Source organism: Alnus glutinosa, chromosome 2 (genome assembly GCF_958979055.1).
Source record: "Alnus glutinosa chromosome 2, dhAlnGlut1.1, whole genome shotgun sequence".
Classification (NCBI taxonomy): domain Eukaryota; kingdom Viridiplantae; phylum Streptophyta; class Magnoliopsida; order Fagales; family Betulaceae; genus Alnus; species Alnus glutinosa.
The window spans coordinates 19,617,861-19,641,404 of record NC_084887.1 but is presented as its reverse complement, the minus strand read 5'-3'; the positions used below and the strand labels follow the sequence as shown (position 1 = coordinate 19,641,404).

General features: G+C 34.8%; 2 protein-coding genes across 2 annotated transcripts; both read right to left on the bottom strand.

Moving 5' to 3' along the window:
* Positions 1-11,153: 11,153 nt before the first annotated feature.
* LOC133859585 (UDP-glycosyltransferase 82A1) lies at positions 11,154-14,265 on the bottom strand. The gene is made up of 2 exons (XM_062295027.1): positions 13,571-14,265; positions 11,154-12,174 (listed from the first exon to the last, which is right to left on the bottom strand). The coding sequence occupies exons 1-2, from the start codon at positions 14,037-14,039 to the stop codon at positions 11,258-11,260; spliced, it is 1,386 nt and encodes a 461-aa protein (XP_062151011.1). The 5' UTR covers positions 14,040-14,265; the 3' UTR covers positions 11,154-11,257.
* A 901-nt stretch (positions 14,266-15,166) lies between these two features.
* Positions 15,167-17,668, bottom strand: LOC133860341 (uncharacterized). Its single transcript, XM_062295967.1, has one exon. The coding sequence runs from the start codon at positions 17,666-17,668 to the stop codon at positions 15,167-15,169; it is 2,502 nt and encodes an 833-aa protein (XP_062151951.1).
* Positions 17,669-23,544: the final 5,876 nt, after the last annotated feature.

Here is a 23,544-nt window from a genome sequence, read left to right as displayed (position 1 = left end):
GCGGTGTACGGAGAATCGTATACCTGGCTCGTACGGTGCTCTGCGTCCACCATTTGCCGTCGAACTAAGGGATGGCTAATCTGCAGAGAGTAGGGAGAGAGGTCGCGACGTTCACAGTGGGAGGGAGGAGCTGAAAATTGTGGGGGGAAATTTTTTGGAAAGAAATGCGTTGGCAAACGCAAGAGACGAATTTAGTTTGATTTGATTTTTTTTTTTTTTTTTTTTTTTTAATGAAAGGTGGTCAACCCGAGTTGGGTTAACCAGGGAAAATGCGGAAAAACTGCGGACAAAATGCTACTCCGTAGCATTACTCCCCTTCAAAATATGAGGCCATTTGCCTGGAACCTCGGACTCTCTCGACTTGTTTAATTTCGACTCAAGCTCGCCTCCGGTATTAAATGGGTCGTCTATGGACATGTAGTTTTTTTTTTTTTTTTTGTAAGTTATGGACATGTAGTTAGGTTTCATTAAACAATACAAGTTCGTTTAAACTCGACTTTAAGTTAAGTTAATGTTTATAAATAAATTCGTATAAAATTTGACTCAGTTTTTTTTTTTTTTTTTTTTTTCGTGAATCGCATGTGTGTATATATATTTAAATATAAGTAGCATAGTCCATATGTATATAGTACTTTTTAAAGTAAAAAATTAAAAAAAAAAAAAAAAAAAAAAAAAAAAGAAAAAGAAAAAAAAAATAAAAAAAAAAAGAAAAAAAAAAATAGTATATCAAAAGGAAAAGAAATCAAAAGGGAAAGGAATGGGTTTCTTTGTAACGACTCACGAAAAAATACTAGTCACATCTATATTATTACCTCAAAATGACTAGTCTATTTCCCTATCTTTTCAATGTGGAACAGGAATGTTACAAACCCTCTCCCCATTAAACTCCTGACGTCCTCATCAGGGGCATGTTATGTAGTTCTCCATTGCCACATAGCCTAGCATTACTAGGTGGCTCTGATACCATTTGTCATGACCCAGAGAAAAGCGTTAGGCACATCTACGCTATCACACCAAAATAACTAATTAATTTGAAGCTTCCCTAAAATTCTTTATAAAGCTTAGTTTCACTCAGTTTCACGACTATCTTCATAAACCACACACTCTGTGTGGGACAGAGGTGTTACATCATTCCCACTATTCCGCTACAAATGGAGATGGACGGGAGGGGGAACAAAGAGAATATAGCCAAGAAAATTTTTGGTTGCGGCCCAAAGTGCTGCATTGTAGGTGCAGAAAATGAACAATTCTGTTAATTTTGAGAGCTTTCCATGAGTAGGAAAGCAGCAAGATCCTTCCCAAAAAATGGATTACATGGGGGCTAATAAGATAAACAACTTTGATGATTTGCCCTTCAAAATTTCGACAAGCTATAGCTTGTTTTGAGAAAAAGTCTCGGATTGCAATGTCAAAATTGACCTTATAAGTAATAGTAACAGGAGGCTGCCTTTTTTCCATTGGGAGGGGAGGGGAGAGGGGGGGGGGGGATATTTGATCTTCCATGCAGATTGATGCTCGAGGCAGACTTTCTTGATGGCAAGTGCATCAGAGACAAGACCTTCATGGTGTGCTTTGTTCCTGTTGAACCAAAGGAGGTCACAAGTCATTGAGGAAAAGATTTGGAACAAGTGGGTCTCCTCTATTGAAATGCCAAGAGACTTGCCCGAGAATAGGATGATATTGATCCATTCTGTCATGTTAAAGCAATTGAATGCAAGAGAGTTAAGTGACCATAAAATAATTTCTCCAGACCACTTGAGCTAAAAATGCAATTGAAAAAAGATAATGCAGAGAATCATTACTCGTTTTGCAAAGAGGGCAAATTAAGTCAGGTGAATAGGACCTGATGGAGGAAGAGATTATGGTTTTAGTGGGGATAATATCCTAAGCAACTTTCCAAAGAGAAAGTGATGTGAATTTTAAATGTACTCGCAAGTGCACGAATCGTTTGCAATAAAAGGTTTTGCAAGTGCGAGGTCGATCCCACAGGGAATTGTGTTTTTGAAGAGCAATTTTGTTTCTAAACTAATTAAATCTTAACTTAGTTCCAAAAGAAATTTGATTTTGATAAATAAAAGAAAAAAAAACATAAATAAAATAAAACCAAAAGAAAACAAAAGAAAAATACTAAGGTTTTGGAATCCACACTCACCGAATCATAACAACATACTCCATGTTCATCAATTTTAATCCAAAGTTTTTACAATTAAAATCTTAAGCATGTTTTACTATGCTTCAAACAGCTAATCAAAATATCACATGTATCCATTCTTTACACAAATCACAAAAGATATCCGGTTTAAACCAAATCATCAAATGTATCCATAAAATAAATCACAATAGATATTCAATTGTTTTGTAAATAAAAATCAAGCAATCAATTATGTGAAATTATCTCAAATCATCAAATGTATCATTGAATCACAAAAGATATCCAAGAATCATTCCACAAATTGAAAAGAAGTAAAACAATTGAAATATAAAACCCAATAAAATCGGATAATAAAAACTTACATGAAAGTGCTGTTGTTCTCCATTGATGAGGCTTCATCCTCAATCTTAGTTGAAAATCTAGCTACACACGATTATTGAAAATAAAAACCTACCCTAAAGAAAAACTAAACTAAAAAGAAAAGAATATATTTGGTCTCTAACTTCTCACACTTTTTTTTGAGGCTTAGAGGTCTATTTATAGGGAGAAAACAAGCCTTAGAAACCTTAGAATTTCTAGTAAAATCAGAGGTTAGTCTTCTAGTTTGAGTAGGAGACTGAAAACTCAATCAAAGAAGGAAAATGATTCTAAATTCGTCCAAATTTACGGTCTTTTATTGTAGGACACTTTTGGCATAGCAGACATCCGAATTAGGAAAATCCTATTTCACAATGATTTGTAGTAATTTGAGTTAGCTTTCCAACTTTGCTTGATTCACCTTAATCCGATATTTGAACTGAAAGTTATGGCCAAAATACTATGACATGTACAGAATCTAAAATTTAATCCAATCCGATTTTGACTCCAATTAGAAAAATTTCGATTTAGTCATCTCCTTGATTTGGTTGAACAAAACCACATCATCTAGGTCTTCTCAAAGTGTGCTTTCTTTCACCTTAAAGCTATTGTTTTCTCTCAATGACCTGCAAAATACTAAAATACCAAAACTAACAAAAAAAACAGTAGAAAATAACAAAACTAAGGCCCCGTTTGGTTCGTGGAATAGACCCCTCGAATGGAATGGTTATTCCTATGGAATAGTCATTTTTTTGTTTGGTATGGATCTATTCAATGGAATAATTATTCCCATTGGAATACCTATTCATTTACGAAGATGAATACCTATTGCTCTCAAAAATGAGAGAAATAGCTATTCCTTGAAGTAAATGCAATATTTTCCAGAAAAAACCATTTATTTTATATTTCTTTTTTTCTTTAAAAAATAAAAATAAAAAACAAAAAAACACATAAAAGCCAAACCCTTCACTGGCTGGCCGACCAGCCCATATATGGAGCCGGGGGTGGTCGCACCACCCCCGGAACACCTTGTGATGGACCCCTGAGGCGTTCCGGGGGTGGTGCGACCACCCCGGTCGCGGCCACCCTCGACGAGTATTTTAGGGGTGGCCAGGCCACCCCTGATTCTCTTCAGGGGTGGCTGGCCACCCCCTGCTCTTGGTGGGCGGCCAACCACCCACGTGTTTTCTTTCTTTTTCTTTTTCTTTTTAATAATTTGATTTTTTTTTTTAAATGTGGGTTTTTTTTTAGTAATTTTGATTGGATTCCAATTAAAATATATGAATTCTTACCAAGCTAAAGAGTTGGAATAACCACTCTATTCCAATAATGCTAACTCAACTCAACTCCATTCCAATAACCACTCCATTCCAATAACCACTGAAGTAGTCAATAGGACTCTAACTCAACTCAACTCTTATGCACTATCATTCAAAAGAATTTAAAAACTTGGGAGGACTGTTTATCATTTATAGAGTTTGCATATAATAGGACTCTGCATACTACTACTTCTTATTCTCCCTTTGAAATTGTTTATGGTTTTAATCAACTTACTCCTTTAGATTTGATGCCTTTACCTATTGAAGAAATGAGTAATTTGGATGGACACAGGAAGGCTGAATTGGTGAAGTCAATTCATGAGAGGGTACGACTTCAAATTGTGCAGAAGAATGAAAAGTTTGCTTCCCAAGCCAATAAAGGGCGAATGTGTGTCATCTTTGAACCAAGAGATTGGGTTTGGGTTCAAATGCGCAAAGAACGATTCCCAGCCCATAGAATGACTAAATTGCATCCTCGAGGAGATGTACCTTTCCAAATCCTTGATAAAATAAATGATAATGCTTATAAAGTGGATCTTCCGGGTGAGTATAATGTCTCTGCTACTTTCAATGTTTTTGATCTTTCTCCCTTTGATGCAGGTGACGATTCGAGGTAGAATCCTTTTGAAGAGAGGGGGAATGATGGGCACCATAGTTGACCGAATCTTAAAGATCCCTTGTATGTTCCAGATGGGCCAATCACATGGTCAAGAGCTAAGAAGATCAAAGAAGTAATGCAAGGATTGATGCAATCCACTTGGGCCAAGTTTGCAATTTTATCGAGCAAGACCCCAATATTCAAGATGAGCTTAAAAGAAGAAGAACCAGCTTTAATCCATGTGATACAAGCTACAGAGGGGGACAACGTAGCCTAGTTGTTTAGTGTAGACTCTTTATTTCATTAAGTATAGGCGTGTGGGCCTATTTTTATGTTTATATGGTTGTAGGTATTTAGGCCTATTTAATTCATTAAGTGGACTTCTTTCATTAGCTATAGACATGTAGCTTAGGATGTTTTGGGCTTGAAGATGTTCAGCCCATGATTTTAATTGATGTAGGCCTTAGTAGGCCTTAGGGTTTCATGAAGGGGTTTTAAAAAGACTTGTAGCCTCATTTTCTAGGGGAGTTGCACGTGAATGAAGTTTTCTTCATAGAGAATTTTCAGTTTTATCTACTTGTTATTGATTGAACTAAGAACTTATTAAAGGCAAACCATTTGTGGCGTTCTCACCGAATCTAGTTCTTGAAACAAGATTTCAACGGGTCTAGATTATCTTGACTTGATTCTTGGCTTTCTTGGGTAAGTTTCAATTTGATTGTGGGTTCAAGGGATTTCAATTCTACGGGTTCACATTAGTCTATGAAGTTCCCGAGGAAGTATTCACCACCTCAAACTGATCGAAGGGTTTTAATATGTTTATCCAATTGTTTCTCGGCTGCAGCCTGAAACTTTTTGAACCTTTCAAAAGCTTCAGGCTTCCGACGCATTAGGTAAACATAATCATACCTTGAATAATCATCAGTAAATGTAATGAAATATTCATAATCACCTCGTTCTGGGACACTCATAGGACCACATACATCAGTGTGCAGTAGCTCAAGCAAATCTTTGGCTCTATACCCTTTCGCAGAAAATGGTCTCTTAGTCATTTTACTCTCCAAACATGATTCGCAGAGTGAGTAATCTTGGAAATCCAATGGTCTAAAAAACCCATAATTAACCAATATTTGAATCATCTTTGAGTTAACTTAAACAAGACGTAGTGCTAAAGGTATGCTTCATTAGTAGAAGGAATCTTTCTTTTTAATGGTAAAGCATTATGAGTTGGTTCTAAAATAGAATTGTTAACAACAATAAATTAAGAGTAATAATATACAAACCATCTACAATGATACCATAATAGATAAATAAATTACACTTTCTTATTATCAATGTATCCCTCAAAATAGAGGTATAGCCACACTTACCCATCAATGCTCCCTTACTGGAGTACCTTCATCCATCTTTGTGTTCAGTAAAGATCTCATCGTCCCTGAATTAGCAATACAATTTTACTCTCCAAACATTTCCTTCAGAATGGTCATCATGCTAAAGGCATGATCTATATCTTGAAGTTGATGTTAGAGTACATTGGACACAGAGACCAAACATAGCATTTTCCCATTTCATTTGACCTTTTTTAGCGATCAAATTGCTATCTAACAGCCTCAGATGCGTTAATAGCTGGTTCAATGGAACTAGCATCGGTTAACCAATATTTGTGCACATCAATTGTAAGTACAATGTCCAAATTACGTTTCCAATCCACATAATTTGGACCTGTCAGCTTATTTTGATTCAAAATAGTTGAGAAATGACTAAATGAAGACATTATAGTTTTGAAATATTAATTTGAGCATATATTAAGCATATCATTTAGCATTAAATATAATATCTAAAACCTAATTGAAAACACATAATATTTGCAAATGCAACGACAACCTAATCCTTTAATTTAGAAAACACCTCCGAAAGGAGCAGGTCCCACTGCCAAGGCAAGATGCTTTTAATGAGCTTGATTAGGCGAGATTCTTTTTCATTATTAATCTTACTAAGACATTAAGAATTTGCAGCTTTTACTTTTGTCTCTCATCTTTAAGATAACATAGCTAAGAAGGGAGATTAATATCTCACATTAGTCAAGTATTATACCATCAAGTAGATTTGATGTGATTGTCAAGTAACTCCATGGAAGCATGGCCGTTCTCGATACATAACCATATCTCCTCTATCCCTTACTGGATATCTACCTGTGTAATCAGCAAAGCAAATACACACTCTGAAAGGAGCAGGGCTCACGACCAAGGCAATGTGCATTTACTTCATAATTACTTGTAGACTTATGATGGAGACTGCAATATTCAAAATCTTGAGCCTCTTTCCCACTTGATATTTTAAGAACATATGGGTTTTAAAACAATTGTAATCCTATTACAATTGAGACCTTGCCTTTTGTGTTTCTAAAAGAAAACACACTTCCTAATCACATGAGGAACTTCTACCATCTATCATGATTTCTTTATGTTAAAAGATCAATTTCCAATCCTTTTAATACCATTGTAATTTGTCAATTAAAACTTAATAGTCTTTCATTCCAATTTCATAAAGAAACATATATTGTTTATGTTTTACAAAGACAACAATCCATCCATGAATCAAATTCATGGTTGGTATGCCCAAGATACCTTAATTATATGTCAAACACATAATTAACCTCTCTTTTGTATTAATGATCAAAATAAATTTTTAAGGTCATTTATACCAACAAAAGAAACATTAATACTTTGCAAAATTTCATGCTCTTTATGCCTATAATTGAAAACCGTTTTCAAAAACAGCAAAACTTCATGAAATTCATCTTGTAAAATCTTTCTTTTGTGTTTATCAATATGTAGTACTTATTGACAACTTATTCCATAATCAAACCTTTTAAAATATTTGATTATGACACAAAACAGAATTTTACAACTTTTAAACATTCTGTATGATTTTTGAATTCCAGATTTGTCGACTAATGGTGAACGGATCATAATTTTTCCGATAAAAATCGAAATGCCAATCCATTTAGACCAAAACGTCAACCACAATTTTTCAATGCAAACAATTGCCAAAACATTTTTAGCAATTGTCTATAAGCATTTATCAAAAAATGTAATCATAATAGGCTTGCTATCAATACAGCAATATATGTTTTGAATGCAAAAAAAAAAAAACAATTAAAATAGCAAACAACCTCCAAACGACTTGAGATTTTCCAGTAGAGATCTTGACACGTTAAAGAACATCTTTCAGGTCTTGGAACAATTTTACAGTCTTTGGAGATCCACAGAAAAAATCGAATTTCACAAAAGAAAAACAGCCAAACAGATTTCTATGAACTATTTTCTTCACCATATTTTCTTTAACGTTGGCTCTGATACCACTTGTTGGGAATTGGTTTGCAAACATGTTTGTGCAGCGGAAAGTAAAATCCCCAAAGCTAAGTACGAACTTTATAAAGAACAAGTGAAGAACAATGCTATTTTAAAATAAATTGCAAAACATAAACACTTACTTGAATGTGTTTAAAAATAAACAGCCACTCATTGGCTTTATGGGCAAGATTAAGCTCCTTGCTTCTCGACGAAGAACGTGTGATGAACCTTTAGATCTTCTCACCAATGACTGATGATAACCAAGAGAGTGGGCTCTCAACTTGCTCTTCAAAATTTAAACTTATTCTTGAGAGTTAACTCAAGAATATTAGTTTTTAGTAAAAACTAAAGAACTATAGCAGTTGATTATTTTTTGAAGAGCTATAGGCATATCTATTTATAAGCTCTGAATACTAGAAGAGTGAGAGATTTAAGCAATGTGAGACAAGCTGTAGTAGGAATTAATACCTTGGCCCATGCGTCATCTGCTATCCATTTGGGCTTGGGTTTTATCCCAAGGTCCAATTTCCTCTATTGCATCTTATGCACAGTTTCTAACTAAATGAAAACAAGCAGCCCATCAAATAGAAAGCCTAATTTGGTTAAATTAAATCAACTTGGTGAGAGACTTAAAGGAAAAATAAAAACTAGTCAAAATAGTTCTGACTTATCAAGTCATTATTTAATTACAATTGATTCTACTAAATAATTATAATTGCACTCTAGCTTATATTTTTTTTTATTAAACCTATTAATCTTTTAAACTTACTTAATATTGACTTTTGGTTCCTCCATGAAATCTTCTGTAGTAGAATTAAAGCCAAGATACTGCAATTTAATTCTCTACCTCTTTTTCCTTAAGTCCCTTGATTTTATATATTATTTTCGTACTCGTGAAAGACTTATCACATGTACATTATACTTCAGTATCGTATACCAAAATGCTCCGGCCAAAGATTTAGAATAATCAAATCCATAAAATCAATCTCAATGAGAAATTTCTTATCATCTTAAAGAATGATTTGGATTCCATCTTGAGAAAAGTTTTTTCACAATGTTAATTACGATCACCCAACACATCGAGTATGCTGATCAACAATTTGATCTCATCTATAAATGCATCAAAGTGATCTACAGTTGACATCTTAGTCCACAATCCTCTTAGGATTTAGAATCAATATCATAAGTAATATTGAGAGTATGAGTTTTTCCTTTGATAGTATTTTAATGGAAAAAAAACTCCCAAGGCCCGTTCAGTGCATAACACCTACACATCAACCCGAAGTCTCCAACTTCGCCTGATGAAGATAAATCACAATGATTTGATGTGTAATGGTCTTCGCAAATGGAATGCTCAATTCTATATTATGGATTAAGACCTTGTGTGATAACCTTTTACTCACACCATAGACCATATTCAATGTAATTCAAGAGCATTTCACATGCAAAATATACGTAATCAATATTAAGCATGTAAAAAATATATCAGTGAATAACAACTTTACTCATAACAAACTTATGTCAACCGTACATTGAGATTTAAAGCATAAACCCCAACAAAAGTTAGGACCTTTTTGGGTTTTGAGGGTTCTGCCAAGAATAACGATTGATCGTCCCAAATATCAATTGATCATTTGACAATGATCAATTAGCATGAACGATTTAACGATCACAGAATGATCGAATGAGTAAACTATTAGAATATCTAAAAGTCAAATTTTAGGATTTTTAGATACGTTCTAACTTAGATGTATGATTAATAATAGAATCTTTCTTAGATTTTAGAGTTGGTGTTTTCAAGGGTGAGTACCAAGAGTAATTTTACGATCAAGGTGAGTTAAACTCACATGGATACTTGTCACTATTTTATGGCATACTTATTTTATACGTATCAAACATGCATGCTTTATACTCACATGAAATACTTTGCAAATGTTGTTAACTCTATCTTTTGTGTAAATAGTGTTTGAAAACAAGATGTTTCAATGTGTTAGTTTTATAAGTGCGTGCATGTAAAAGAAAATGATTTATTGTATCGTATGACATGGCTAGCAGTGTACGGATGATAGTCATTGGCTTACCATTATATGGGTTTGACCTTATGATCCACGTTCACTTTTATTGTTGTTGGCCTTAGATCCAATGGTTGTCAGTGATTAACGCAGCCATGTACGAATGGTGGTCACGCCTTGTAAAACCCCAAGCATTAATTAGGGTTAAGCACGCTCTAATTATAATTTAAGGATATTAGGATTGGTTCTCTAGTTGTAAGTGTGAGATTTTTTACTTTTAAGAATTTATGTGCTTGCCGAACGTTCAAATAAGACATTGAATGCTCAACAACGAACGTTCGATTTGGGTCTCAGATGATCAAGTGGGACGCCGATTGTTCGATTGTATCCCTAGCACCGAACGTTCAATAGTACAGCTGAACATTCTCTTAAAACCCTAAGACCGTTGGTTTGATCCTACACCGAACGTTCACTGCCTCATAATTCATGCATCTCATCGTCTCTTCCCAAGACAATCCATTTGCCAATTTTACTTCATCTCCATCCTCAACTATTTAGCCTAATAATCTTCCAAAAACAAACTACAACCTTCTATCAGCTACTGTTTAGTCTCCTTCTCAACCTTAAAACTTATTCCTCATTGTTACACGGTGTGACCCACAGATCATTACCATAGTATTTCCACCAAGGTCCATTCCAACTTATCGGCTGTCACCATCACCAACTTTGCAGTGACGAATCGATGCGGTAGGCGTAAGAGCCCCTTTCATCACCATTTTATCCGACTCCCACCCCTAGTTTAGAGTAAAGGTGAAACAACCTTGTCTTGGTAAAATATGTCGGTGTTTTTACAAATACGTTGCCAGGACTTTTCGTTATGACAATATACTAGCGTTTTCTATAAGACGCCATTAGTATAACTACATTTTCTAAAAAACACCATCAATTAAAAAAAGCCACAAGTATACTGGCGTTCTAACAAAAACGATGTCATTGTAAAGTCTTTTTCAAGAAATGTCGCAAATAATACGGTGTTTATGAGAAAACGCTACCAAAATAACATCATTGCCGCAACGTCTCGACTCTAATGACCTTTGCCGGCATTTTTCTATATAATGCTGCAAATCACACAACAATAATGGTGGGGTTTTTTATTTATTTTATTTTATTTATTTATATATATATATATATATATATATATATATATATATATATATATATATATATATATATATATATATATATATATATATATATATATATATATATATATATATATATATTATTGTTAAAAAAAAAAAAAAAAAAAAAAGCTTCGGTAGAAGCTGTTTTTATTGGTGTTTATTTTGATCGTTGCTATAAAAATGCCGGTAACCCGGTTAACCTCTTATCAAAGATTGTTTATCATGGTAACTCATGTTGATTTTTGTAAATTTGTCAACATTTTATTCTAAGATGAAAAGCTAGAAATTAAAGTCATGAACAGATTTAATGGGAGCCTCAAGTGACATTATCTTGAGCTCATCAATGAAGGCTGTGAGATTAGACATTGCTCCTGAATTAGCCTCCTCTCCCATTGTTCTCTCATATAGCCTTTTTAGCCTATTCTTCATCTCACTGTCCTCCATCACTTTTCTCAAGCCTTCCTCAAAATCTTTTTGTCCAAATCCATTGAGTTTCACCCCAATTCTCCATACCTCGACAATGTATTTGTCATTTATGAACTGGTCCCCTGCCACTGGGCAACACAAAAGGCTTTTCTGGCATTGTATAGCCTCCATTGTTGAATTCCACCCACAATGCGTGAGGTAGCACCCCACAGCCTTGTGCTGCAAAACTTCCATTTGTGGAGCCCATGAAACCACCTTGCCTTGCATCTTCACCATCTCCAAGTATCCAACCGGTAACCCTTCACGCCAAGCAGACCGGAGCACCCACATGAACGGCCGGCCGGATTCCGCTAACGCCGACGCCAGATTTCTCACTTTTTCTTCTCCGATAGAGTTGACCCAGCTTCCGAATGAGATGTAAACAACTGTGTTAGGCTTTTGCTTGTCCAGCCAATCTAAGCAACTCATGTCTTCTTCCCATAAACTAGGGTTCTTAGTCATTGCATGCTTACTCAAAGGTCCAACAGGGAAAACAAGTGGATGATCTTCAGAGCTGTTGACCAACTGATCAGTTTGTTTTCCATCAATGTATTCATCAGCAAAGGAGTTCACAAGGAGCCATCTAAGAGTCCTTGATCGGTCCAAGGTTCTTGTCCAAAACTTAAATCTTGCTTTTCTGGCTGCAAGACTTCCAATCAGCCATGGTAGATCTTCAGTAGATACCATTGGTTGATTAGGCAAGCAAACTGTACCAAGATGTTGGGGAATTCCTGCCAAAATATTAAAATGAAATTAAGTTGGAGAATGTGGAAAGATCTTTTCCATAAGGGTTAAATACGTTTGATCCCTCTGTGGTTTAAAGATTTTATTTTTTGCCCCTTGTGTATTATTTCGTATCATAGATGTTGCCTCATTTATGCCTTGAGTCACCCATTTTGGCTGGTGGTGTTGACGTGGACTTCCATCAATTTTTTGACGGAAGTTGAACGGAGGTATAATCTCCATCTTTTACCATAAATGATATACTATTTACGATACGAAATGAATCACAGGGGTAAAAAATAAAGTCTTTAAATCTCAGGTGATAAACACGTATTTAACCATTTCCATAAAAAACATGTACATCTTGACCAACAAAAAGATAAGCTAGCATATAATTATAATTAAAGACTTAGGAAGAAATCACGACAATTGCTTTGGTTGAGAATAAAGAGTCAATATTGTAGATATATGTTTACGATATTGTTGGTGTATATCAAACATCGATATACACATCTAATATCTTTCATTTACAAGGAGATACTAATTAATTTGATTTATTTTCTTAACATTTTTGATAATTACATTACAATTGATTCACCATGTATGTAAAATTTGTAGTTAAATTTTGGAGGTTTAAAAGAAAGAAAAAGTTAATTAGGGTCATATATGTGAGTAATGGTAGGGATCAGACCATCTATTTATCCTCCCAAATCGATGTGGTTCTTAAAATTATCATTAGATTTGAAATAGTAATTTTAAAAATCGCATCAACTTTGAAATACAAAAAAAAAAAGAAAAAAAGAAGAAGAATAGTCTTTAACATTACTCAATGTCATATAAAGCAAACTATTTAATATGAAGGTGCCGTTCTGCCCGCTAAAATAAATAAATTTTTTTAAAAAAAATATATCAGACCTTAGAATAAGGTTGTCCAACTTTGGTGTCATGATATTAATGGTAAACAATTAGTAAAAAAAAAAAAAAAAAAAAAGTGTACTCTAGGGGCTGAATCTGATCATGGCAATATATTAATGTGTATATGTTAATGGTCAATCTCTTATTAATTAGCTCGTTAAGAACCTTAATTTTGTATATATGCACAAGTCGGAAATATCTTCCCCATGTGATACCCTGTATGAACTTCGATCTGATCTGTATTGCTACTTAAAGAAAGAAAAGATCATATATTTTATTTCAACAATAATGTTTTCTTTACTTATTTTATAGTTTTCCTCAACAGTACTTGACTAGCAATTTGCCAGCTTACTTATATATATATATGTACGCGTGACAACCCAAGCTAATTAAAGGCGGCCAAGTACTAGTAAAGCCTGCAATAATAAATTAACTAATAAATGCATTAATTTGACCAAGCAAAATAATGCAATCTACTTAATTAATTACCTGCATCAGAAACAAGACCCGTCCGGACCATGTCTGGTATGGCGGCAATCAGGCGGTACGTGGCAAGCATTGCCGGCCAAAACCCGGCGACAGGGACCCGGCACCGGTTGGCCACGTCAATAGCCCACGATGCCAACAGATCAACAACCATACACACGACCCCACCATCCTCATCAAGCTTGTCAACCATGGCTTCCAAATGAAGAGGCATGTTGTTCTCCATAGCCATCTCAATGGCGAAGAAGTCACGAGGAGTGTCCCTGTCCAAGCCATCTGGTATTGGCAAGCACAGAATCTGGTCCGTAGGCTTTACACTTGACACAACCTGATGGTGGATGTGCTCCGGGGTGATCATGATGATGTCAAATCCATGGTTATGGAAGGCGGAGGCTAGCTTGAGCATGGGAGTAACGTGTCCCTGCGCTGGATATGGAACCAAAATGATCTTTGGCCTCTTTGAACACTTCATATTTCTCTATGGTTTGTTGGCATTAAAGGCCTGTATGCGAATCCCAATATATAGAAGATCAGAGCGAGTAAGGAAGAGAGAGAGAGAGAGAGTCAACTAAGCATGTGCGTCAAGATGCATGTTTAGAATAAGCAGCTTTCATGGCCTATCCTTTTTTCGGACAAGTGTTTCTTGCTCTGGAGCAGACAAAAGGCTTGCCCACACATAGTTGTGTGGTCGAGGAAAAAGTGCAAATCTTTTCCTCATCTCTTCTTAAAGTTGGAAGTTAGGCGATCGGGCACCCATACATAGCTTTCCCACACGTGATGATATTGCAGGCTATTAATTGCTATCTATATATATATACACACACATATACATATATGCTGCTGCCTATTTGATCAGACATTTTTTAATTTTTATTTGTTTTTTTTTTTTTTTCTGGGGGTGGTGGGGTGGGGGGTAAGTACGTGATCGGCAAATTAATTACATGCTATAATTTTTTGCCTAATCTTTATGCAGATGGCAACAGAATTATTGGCTGAGGCTTGGGGTCTATTTATGTATACATTTTGCACCTTTTTGTTACTTTCGATAAAATAGAAGTTTCTTGTGGGGACAGTTTTCCGGCTGCTGGACATGCACCAAGATATTAATAACATGCAAGATAGAAAAGATGCAAGTAAGAACAGCTTGCTAGTGTGTGCCAGCGAGGATAACTCCAATGTTTAAGTTGATCATCAACACAATCCAAAAAAAGACAATATCAATGAACGTAAAGTCTAGATCGAGTTTTTTTGGAGGAAAAAATCCTTCATACTTAGTTGGAGTTCCATTATATAACCTTTAGACTTAGCAATTAGAACTGTGTTTAATTAACCTAGCAATTGTAGCCGCGATAGATTTTCATATGTCGTGGGATTCTTCGGTAGTTGCAAATACGTCATGACTCCTTGGCAGTGGCGGACCCAGGTAACTGACATTGCAGGGGCCAATAAATATAATTTAAAATAGAAATTGAATAATTTGTCACACAATATGTATCACAAAAGTACATTATAAAAATTCATTATAATCTGTGCCAAAATTAATATATTAGCAACAAAAACATGTTGGCACTAGTACAAAAAGACAGAAATATAAAGTGTTCAAAAACCTAGTTTACGTCCTTTTAGAGAAACAAAATCATCAAGTATCGAATCTAAATTGAAGCTCTCAGCAATTTCCCTTTCAATATACACAACTAAACTATTTGCAAGAAATTCATCTTCCATTTTGTTGCGAAGTCTTGTTTTAACAATTTTCATAGCTGAGAATGCTCGTTCGGTAGTCGCTGTAGACACTGAAAGAGTCAAAACAAGACGAATCAATCTATCAATAAGATGGTATGTCTTTGATTTTCCTGTCTCTACCAATTCTTGACATAATTCTGCAACAGAAGACAAATTTTGCAACTTCAAATCATTATGCACATCAAGCTCAAAATACTTCAACTGGAATCCCAAATTAATTTTCTCCTGCTCAGAAAAATCAAGAGGATAATACACCTCTGCAAGACTACATATATCATCAATTTTAAATGATTTATAACCATCCTTTGGATCCAAAGCTGAGCTAAGTGTCAAAAGTCTGACTGCCCTTTCACCAAACCTACAATTAAGCTCTTGCAGTTGAAAGTCTATAGCAGCATTGAATATGTCAAAATGATAATGATGCTCCACTGTAATGTGATTCCGTTGATTACGACCTCGACCTTCAATATAACGAGCACTCAAGTTTGGGATGTCAATTTCAAATTTCTTGGAGAAAGAGACAACGCTCTCAAGCAATTTCTCCCAATCATCATCTCTCAGCTTTTGGATAAGCTTTTTTGCAGTAGAAACTGAATTAATAGCATTCAAAATGTCTTGAGATTTTTGCTGCAAAGCTTGACAAAGAACATCAGTGATACCCATAATTTCCTTCATCAAATGTAAAATAAAAATGAATTCGAATGATGTAATCATTTTATAAGCAGCATTAGCATCTCCCCGTTGAGAGTAATTAGCTCCTTCTCTTCTAATTAATTCAAGCACTGAACAAGTAGCATCAAACATACTTATTAGGCTACAAATAGAATTATAATGAGAACCCCAACGAGTATCACCAGCTCGTTTCAAAGTGCCAATTTGGTTAGCTCCTTTTCCAGTTTCAAGATCACCAATAGCTCGCATATGTGCAATTTTTTCTGCTTGAGCAGCTTGTAGTTGATCGTGACGTTTACATGAAGTACCAACCATATTGATAATGAAATTCAAATTTGTGAAGAACTCATGAACAGAAACCACTTCTCTAGATGCAGCAACTAATGCTAATTGCAATCGGTGAGCAAAACAATGAACATAGTATGCATAAGGACAATCATTAATAAATAATGCCTGCAATCCTTTCCATTCACCACGCATATTGCTAGCACCATCATATCCTTGTCCACGAATATTTTGAATGTCAAGTCCATGATGAGAAAGAACATCAGATATTTTATTCTTGAGAGTCAATGCCGATGTATCTTTAACATGAACAAGATCAAAGAAGCGTTCTTGTATAAAACCATATTTGTCAACAAAACTCAAAACAATAGCCATTTGTTCTCTTTTAGACTCATCTCGTGCTTCATCAACAATAATACAAAATTTAGAGTCTCCAATATCTTCACGAATTTTATCTCGCACTTTACTTGCCATGACTTGCAAAATCTCCTTTTGAATTCTATGAGAAGTATACTTTGCAGATTTAGGAGCATTTTCCAAAACAACTGTTGCAACTTTTTCATTATATGATGCCAAAATTTTAATCATCTCAAGAAAATTACCTCGATTTTTTGAATCAGGAGTCTCATCATGACCTCTAAAAGCACATCCTTGAAATGCAAGCCGCCGAACAACATCAATAGAAGTTTTTACACGTAATCGATTATTTTGAATTTGCTCAGTACTTTGTGCATTCAATAATTTATCGATATGCTGTGATTGTTGTTTTAAATCCTCACAAGATTTCACAGCATTATTATGGGGTGAACAAGGATCCTCTCCAATATGAGTCAAAAAGGCACATTTCTTTCCATCGTGAACCTTTTTCCAATTTCTAAATCCCTTGGTGATAAATACATCCCATCCATGACGTCCAACTGGTTTCATTGTAAAAAGATAACATGGTAGACAATATGCGGCATCCGTAGTAGGAGAATACTCAAGCCAAGATGAAAATTGTGTAAACCATGAAGCTTGAAAACGACGGGGATGATTTTCAGGTCCAGAAAATGGATAGTCTCGACACAAAATTTGATATGGACGTGCTTTCAAATAAGCCATTCTTATTTCATCACGTCGATTGACTGGATAGTCCCACATCGGAGGACGTTTTCCTGGATCCCGTTCTATAGAAAAACCATCAACTTCGTTAACATTAAGCGTGGAGGGTTTAAAAGGAATCTCTTGAGCTTCCACAATTACAGATTCATAAGGATGTTCTTCAACTTCAATCCTTTGAGATTTAAGAGGACGTTCTTTGAGATTTGAAGTTTCAGCATTAAAATTCAATGGTGAATTACTTTCTGGAACATCAACTTCTTTTCTTTTGAAGAATGACTCGATAGTTTTAAACTTTGACATGCTTGATGAACCTAAATTTTTCAAATTAAATTACAACCCCATAAGATACAATCAAACTATCAAACAAAACAAAACAAAAAAAAATAAAAAAAATTATCAGAATCTAATAAGTAACAATCATTGAATCATACAAACTAAAAAAAAAAAGCCAAAAAAAACAAGAGTCTATATAACACTAAACTAAAAATAATAATATGAAAAACTAAAAACTTCAAAACTAACATCATTGATAATTTCATATATAACCCAAAATCAAAAAATATTCTGAAAATTTGAATAGAGAAATTACCTTGTAGACAAAAGTCACAAGATCAGCACAAGTATAATAGAGAAGCAATGCCCAAAAATAATGAAAAATCTCTTGTCCTCTTCCTTCTTATGCTCTTCAAGACTTCAACACCTGCAAATCAGCCAAACCTCAAAACTAACATTTTTAAAAAAAAAAAGAGAAAAAAGTTTTTTATACTCATTGAACACTAAAAAAAAATACCTCAAAAAAATGTTAAACTTCCACACTTCAAAGTTTCTGAGTTTCACACTTTCACTCTTTCACTTCAGCTTCTTTTTCCACCACATGTCCACAGCCACAAAACTCACGGTACTCACCCAGCAGTCACCAGCAGTGGCGCAGTGCAGGCTCTTTTTTTTCGTTCGTTCGTTCGTTTGTTCTTTCGTTGTTTCGTTCTTTTTTTTGTTTTGTTTTTCATTCGTTCTTTAGTTCTTTGTTTAAGAGCTTTTACAGATTTTTTTTTTTTTTTTTTTTTTTTTTTTTTTTTTTTTTTTTCTCTTCTCTTCTATCATTTCATTCTTGAGCCGTGCGTGCTGCAGGGCAGCAGGTCTGCAGGTGAGATGGGCTGTGCGTGCTTGATGTGCTGCAGGGCAGCAGGTGAGAATCGTGAGATGGGCTGTGGACTGATGAAGCGACTGATGGAGTCATTGGAGTGTAACTGTGTAAGCATTCCAGATTAAAAAACCATGCTGAGGGTCCCTTAAAAAGAAAAAAAAAATCTATTAGATAGTAAAGATGATTATGGTGGGGCCAAGTTTGAATTAAGCTTAGAATTTAGTATAGTAATTTTTTTTTTTTTTTTTTTCTCAGGAGCCAGCAGGGGCCGTGGCCCCTGCTGGCCCCAACGCTGGTCCGCCACTGCTCCTTGGGATTCTTCATTAGTTGCTACATGCACCAACTTTAAATCACGACATTTCACTGTTAATGCCTTTATCATGTAATGTCTTTTCCCTTTTATGAATCATGCCAAAACAACCAAGTTTAGTTAAATACAAATACCCAAAAAAAAAAAGAAGAAGAAAAGTCCATCATAAAAGATTAAAAGTATTAGATACAGCCACAGCCACAGCCACAAAAATGTTGCAAATTAACATTAAACTGTAAGATTTTATCTCTATATATGGCCTATATGCCACATAAGGAAGCATTTATTAATAATTTAATAAATAAATAGTATATACGGTATTACGGTTAGGTAATTTAATTAATTAAATTACCGTAATGGAATCGATTAATTGATTTAAAATCAATTAATAATATTGTTTCCTTGATTGGAGGAACAATACGGTATTTACCATATTTGAGGGTCCCTGACCTAGCCTATAAATAAACAGCCTGTGTACACCATCAGTACGGCAATACAGTCATAGGCATAGGTTAGAAGATCCCTCAAATAACATTTTTTGTTCTTCAGATGGATCGTAAAGACGCTTGAGCAAATATGGCTAGAGGTAAGCCTGAATCCTGTTTTAATCGTTTTCCGCTGCGCATGTTAGATTAAGTAATATGTTGATTAATTTCTAACATGTGGTATCAGAGCAACCTCTATGCTATTTTGTTTAGCATTAAGTCTTTATTGAAGTTAATATTTTTGTGAAAAATAATTTATTTGCAATTATATTCATCGTTCACGAACGATTGAAAAACATGGGTATTAGTTTTTTCAACATGTTGTTTGTTCCATTGTTTCGTATAGAACAAAATTCAGCCTATTATTAGTATTGTTTTACATGTGCTTTAAGAGTTTTGTGATAATAACCAAGAAAATAAAAAAGTTTAGCGTGCTATGAATTTAGTACACAGGCATGATGGTTGAGACATTTGTTGAAAGTCTCAATCTTGTCGATTTTACAGTTAGACTGTAAAGATACTCTGCGGTAATTCTACTATAATCTTCTTTTATAAGAATAAAGAGTAGAAGCAGAAGTAAATCGACATCAAGTATCTCAGTACGAGAGATAACATTAAGAGACATAAATGGTCTATTGAGCATATAAGTACTGAATTAATGATTGCGGATCCCATGACTTAAAGTTTACCGGTAAAGAAAGAATAAAGTCATGCGGAATATATGAGACTCATTAATTCATTTTCGCTTGGTTTGTCTCTTTTTGGTCTATAGACATAAAGTTATTATAATAAAGATTTTGTGTACATTTATTATTTTATCCATGAGAATAAATAAAGTTGGACCCGAATGACTTATAGGAAGTTCATTCATAAAGCTTGATTATCCATAAGGTACTCATGTAAGGAGTGTTTTACATTGTGATACATGGAAGGGACGACCTAATTTTATAATGGTTTTACCGCCATGATTCGTGTGAAACATTTCTTATCTGAGTGGGAGGATTCCATAAGTGATTGGCCAAACTAAAGAACCTAATACCATAAGGTTATGTGTCATAAAGGCCAAGTGGGAGAATGTAAGATTTTATCTCCATATATGGCCTATATGCCACATAAGGAAGCATTTATTAATAATTTAATAAATAAATAGTATATACGGTATTACGGTTAGGTAATTTAATTAATTAAATTACCGTAATGGAATCGATTAATTGATTTAAAATCAATTAATAATATTGTTTCCTTGATTGGAGGAACAATACGGTATTTACCATATTTGAGGGTCCCTGACCTAGCCTATAAATAAACAGCCTGTGTACACCATCAGTACGGCAATACAGTCATAGGCATAGGTTAGAAGATCCCTCAAATAACATTTTTTGTTCTTCAGATGGATCGTAAAGACGCTTGAGCAAATATGGCTAGAGGTAAGCCTGAATCCTGTTTTAATCGTTTTCCGCTGCGCATGTTAGATTAAGTAATATGTTGATTAATTTCTAACATAAACACGTATGTATTGCCGACTTTAAAGAGCCAAGAAGTGATATAAAGTTGAGTGCGAAAGTTGTGTGACCACTGAGCATTATATTACATCTTGAAGAAGAAATGCAAACCATATATGTATATGTGCACGTGCTTTTCATGAAAATATATATATACCAAGATGCAGTCGGTAGGTTGCTGCCTTGTGGGCTCTGCAACTCTCCCGCCCACAAATTGAACAGTACTATCATAACGTGTACCAACAAACCTAACACACTGATTTCTACGTGAGTAGTTTATTTCTCTTTTGGGTGCGTGGGTTTTTTAAAAAATATTTAAAATTGTAAATATCGAAATAGTTTGTTTTTTGAAATTATATTTATATGGTTTAGAAAATTAAGATAAAATTAGAAAAAGTTTGATAAAATCTTAGTAGAATTTGAATTCTAAAAATCAGTATTTGAAAAATAAAAGTCACCCAAACATTCCCTTAAGATTTTGGGAAAAAAATAAAACTAATAATTGTAAAATAAAAATGTGTTTTTAAGCATTAAATATCATATCAATATGCCCAATTGTGGTCTATGTTCTTGAATCGGAGCTTGTTGTATTGGCTGCCTCTCCCCCCAAGTGGTGTAATTTGCTTTTCAGTTTATTTGGGCCCTGCTCATTATAAATTTTGGCCCCGCCCCTTCATTTTTCTCATCTCTTAAACTGGTGAGTGCGTTTCAGAATCCAATTAAATCAAAAACGAAAATTGGAGCAGAATTTTTCGGACACCAAAAGCGATGCAAATGGACGAAGCCGAGATAAAAAAATAATATAAAATAAATATAAAAATCTTAAGTTAATTTAGAGTCTCACCAAAATAATGAAGATGATAGATTGAACCAGAGTCTCACCAGCCTTAGCAGAATCTCACAACTAAAAGAACAGAGGAATTACACTTCAAAGAAACAAATGTCTTTTCTATAAATCATGATCTCCCTATTACAAAATAACATTATGCTTAAGGATTCGTTTGTGTTGGGAAAAATATTGACCTTCTCGGGCGTTGGGCCCAACCCGAGAACTAGGCCCACTCTGGTCCACCCGACCAGGCCCAAATATTAAAGAGAGCATAATCCACCTGAGCCCGTTAAGACCACTTGGGCCCAATCTGTCACAACTGGCCCGAATTGGCGACCAAAATGCTAGTTGATATCCACATCTGCGTATATCTCGGCAGTACCCGGAATCTAAGGGACACGACGCACATCATGAAACTTGATGATGCCTCCGAGGTAAGCGGAACCCGGAATATCCGTTCATCCGGGGCCACATCTCCTCCAACCGCCTCGTGCACGAATTGAGAGGCTAATTGAACCGCTCTTCAACCTCTATAAATACTAGAACCTCTTCAGATGTTAAGGTACATGCTAATCAATCTTTTTGGCATTATTCTGCGCATTTATTCTCAGAACCATACACTCACTTAAGCATCGAAGCGGGGTTGTCGGAACCCCCCGACGCAGCCTTGTTTTTCAGGTGGACCAGGAGCAACCAAGACAAATATCTAATCGACATGTCACCTACCGGAAACTGTCTCAACAGTTTGGGTTTGCGATTTAAAAATTGAGATTTTAAAATGTGTGATTTGAAAAAGTAATTTTTAAAAATGAAGTTAAGCGTTTAGCAAAATCACAGTTTGGCTTTTAAAATCGCAGGTTAGCCATTAAAATCAAGGAGATGTTTTTTTAAAACGCAATTTTCTACGTTTTCAAATCGCAATTTTTAAAAAAACTCAATTTCCAAATGATTCATTTTTTACAATTTGGTTTAAAATCACTTTTTTTTTTTTCTACGAAATTATACTCCTAGACACACCCTAAATAGTCTAATAGACTAACTCTAACCCTAACCTTAATGTAATGACTTTGGGCTAAGCCCATTATTCAATTACAAAAAACTTAAAACATTGAATCAAGCCCATCATTAAATTTCAAATAAAACTAATAATCTAAATAAACTAAATAACTAATTTATTCTTGCTTCGTCCGGCTTAAAAAATAAAAAATAAAAAGTTTTGTCAAACTAATTCAAAATGCTTCAAATTACCCGTCAAAATGTTTGTCTTGGAAAGATCTACAAGCTCGAAAAATTTTGTAACAAACGGACGTCGGGAGGGGTTTGAAATGGGCCCAAAAGCAGACTGGGCTGGCAAAAAAAAAAGTATTGGCCTGGACTGACGTCACTAAGTGACGCAATGCCTTGCCGTTATTCCAGGGCATGGGCCCTTTGATGGCCAGATGTGGGGGCCATCTTCCCCTGTAACAGGGGGACTTTGTCCCAAAGGGAGAGAAGGAGAGTTTGGTGCGCGGGGGAAAGGAAGAGAGAAGAGAGAAGAGAGAAGAGAGAAAGAAGAAGTAAAAGAGAATATAAGAAAGGGAGAGAGAATAGAGAAGAGAAGAGAAGATAAGAGAAGAGAGGAAGGATGAGGAAAATGAGGAAATGCTATTTTTATAAAATAGTCCAATGAGTTTTTTTTTTTTTTTTCCTTGTCCTTTTTAATTTTAATTCATTGTGGAAAAATTCTAATGACGTTTTTGTAATGCCCAATTAAAGTTGAAAATTTTATAAAAATGCCTGAGTAACATCAAAATATTTTAATAATATGATTATACATATTTGTCATAATGCCCGAATAGCAATATGATGATATAGATGTGTTGTTACTAGTTGCAGGGCTAGAATTTTGATTCAGGGGTCAAGATTA

Coding starts and splice junctions, on each gene's coding strand:
- LOC133859585 (XM_062295027.1), bottom strand. CDS start 14,039: ATGAAGTGTTCAAAGAGGCCAAAGATCATTTTGGTTCCATATCCAGCG. Junction 12,175..13,570: donor GGGTCTTGTTTCTGATGCAG/GTAATTAATTAA, acceptor ATATTTTGGCAG/GAATTCCCCAACATCTTGGT.
- LOC133860341 (XM_062295967.1), bottom strand. CDS start 17,668: ATGTCAAAGTTTAAAACTATCGAGTCATTCTTCAAAAGAAAAGAAGTT.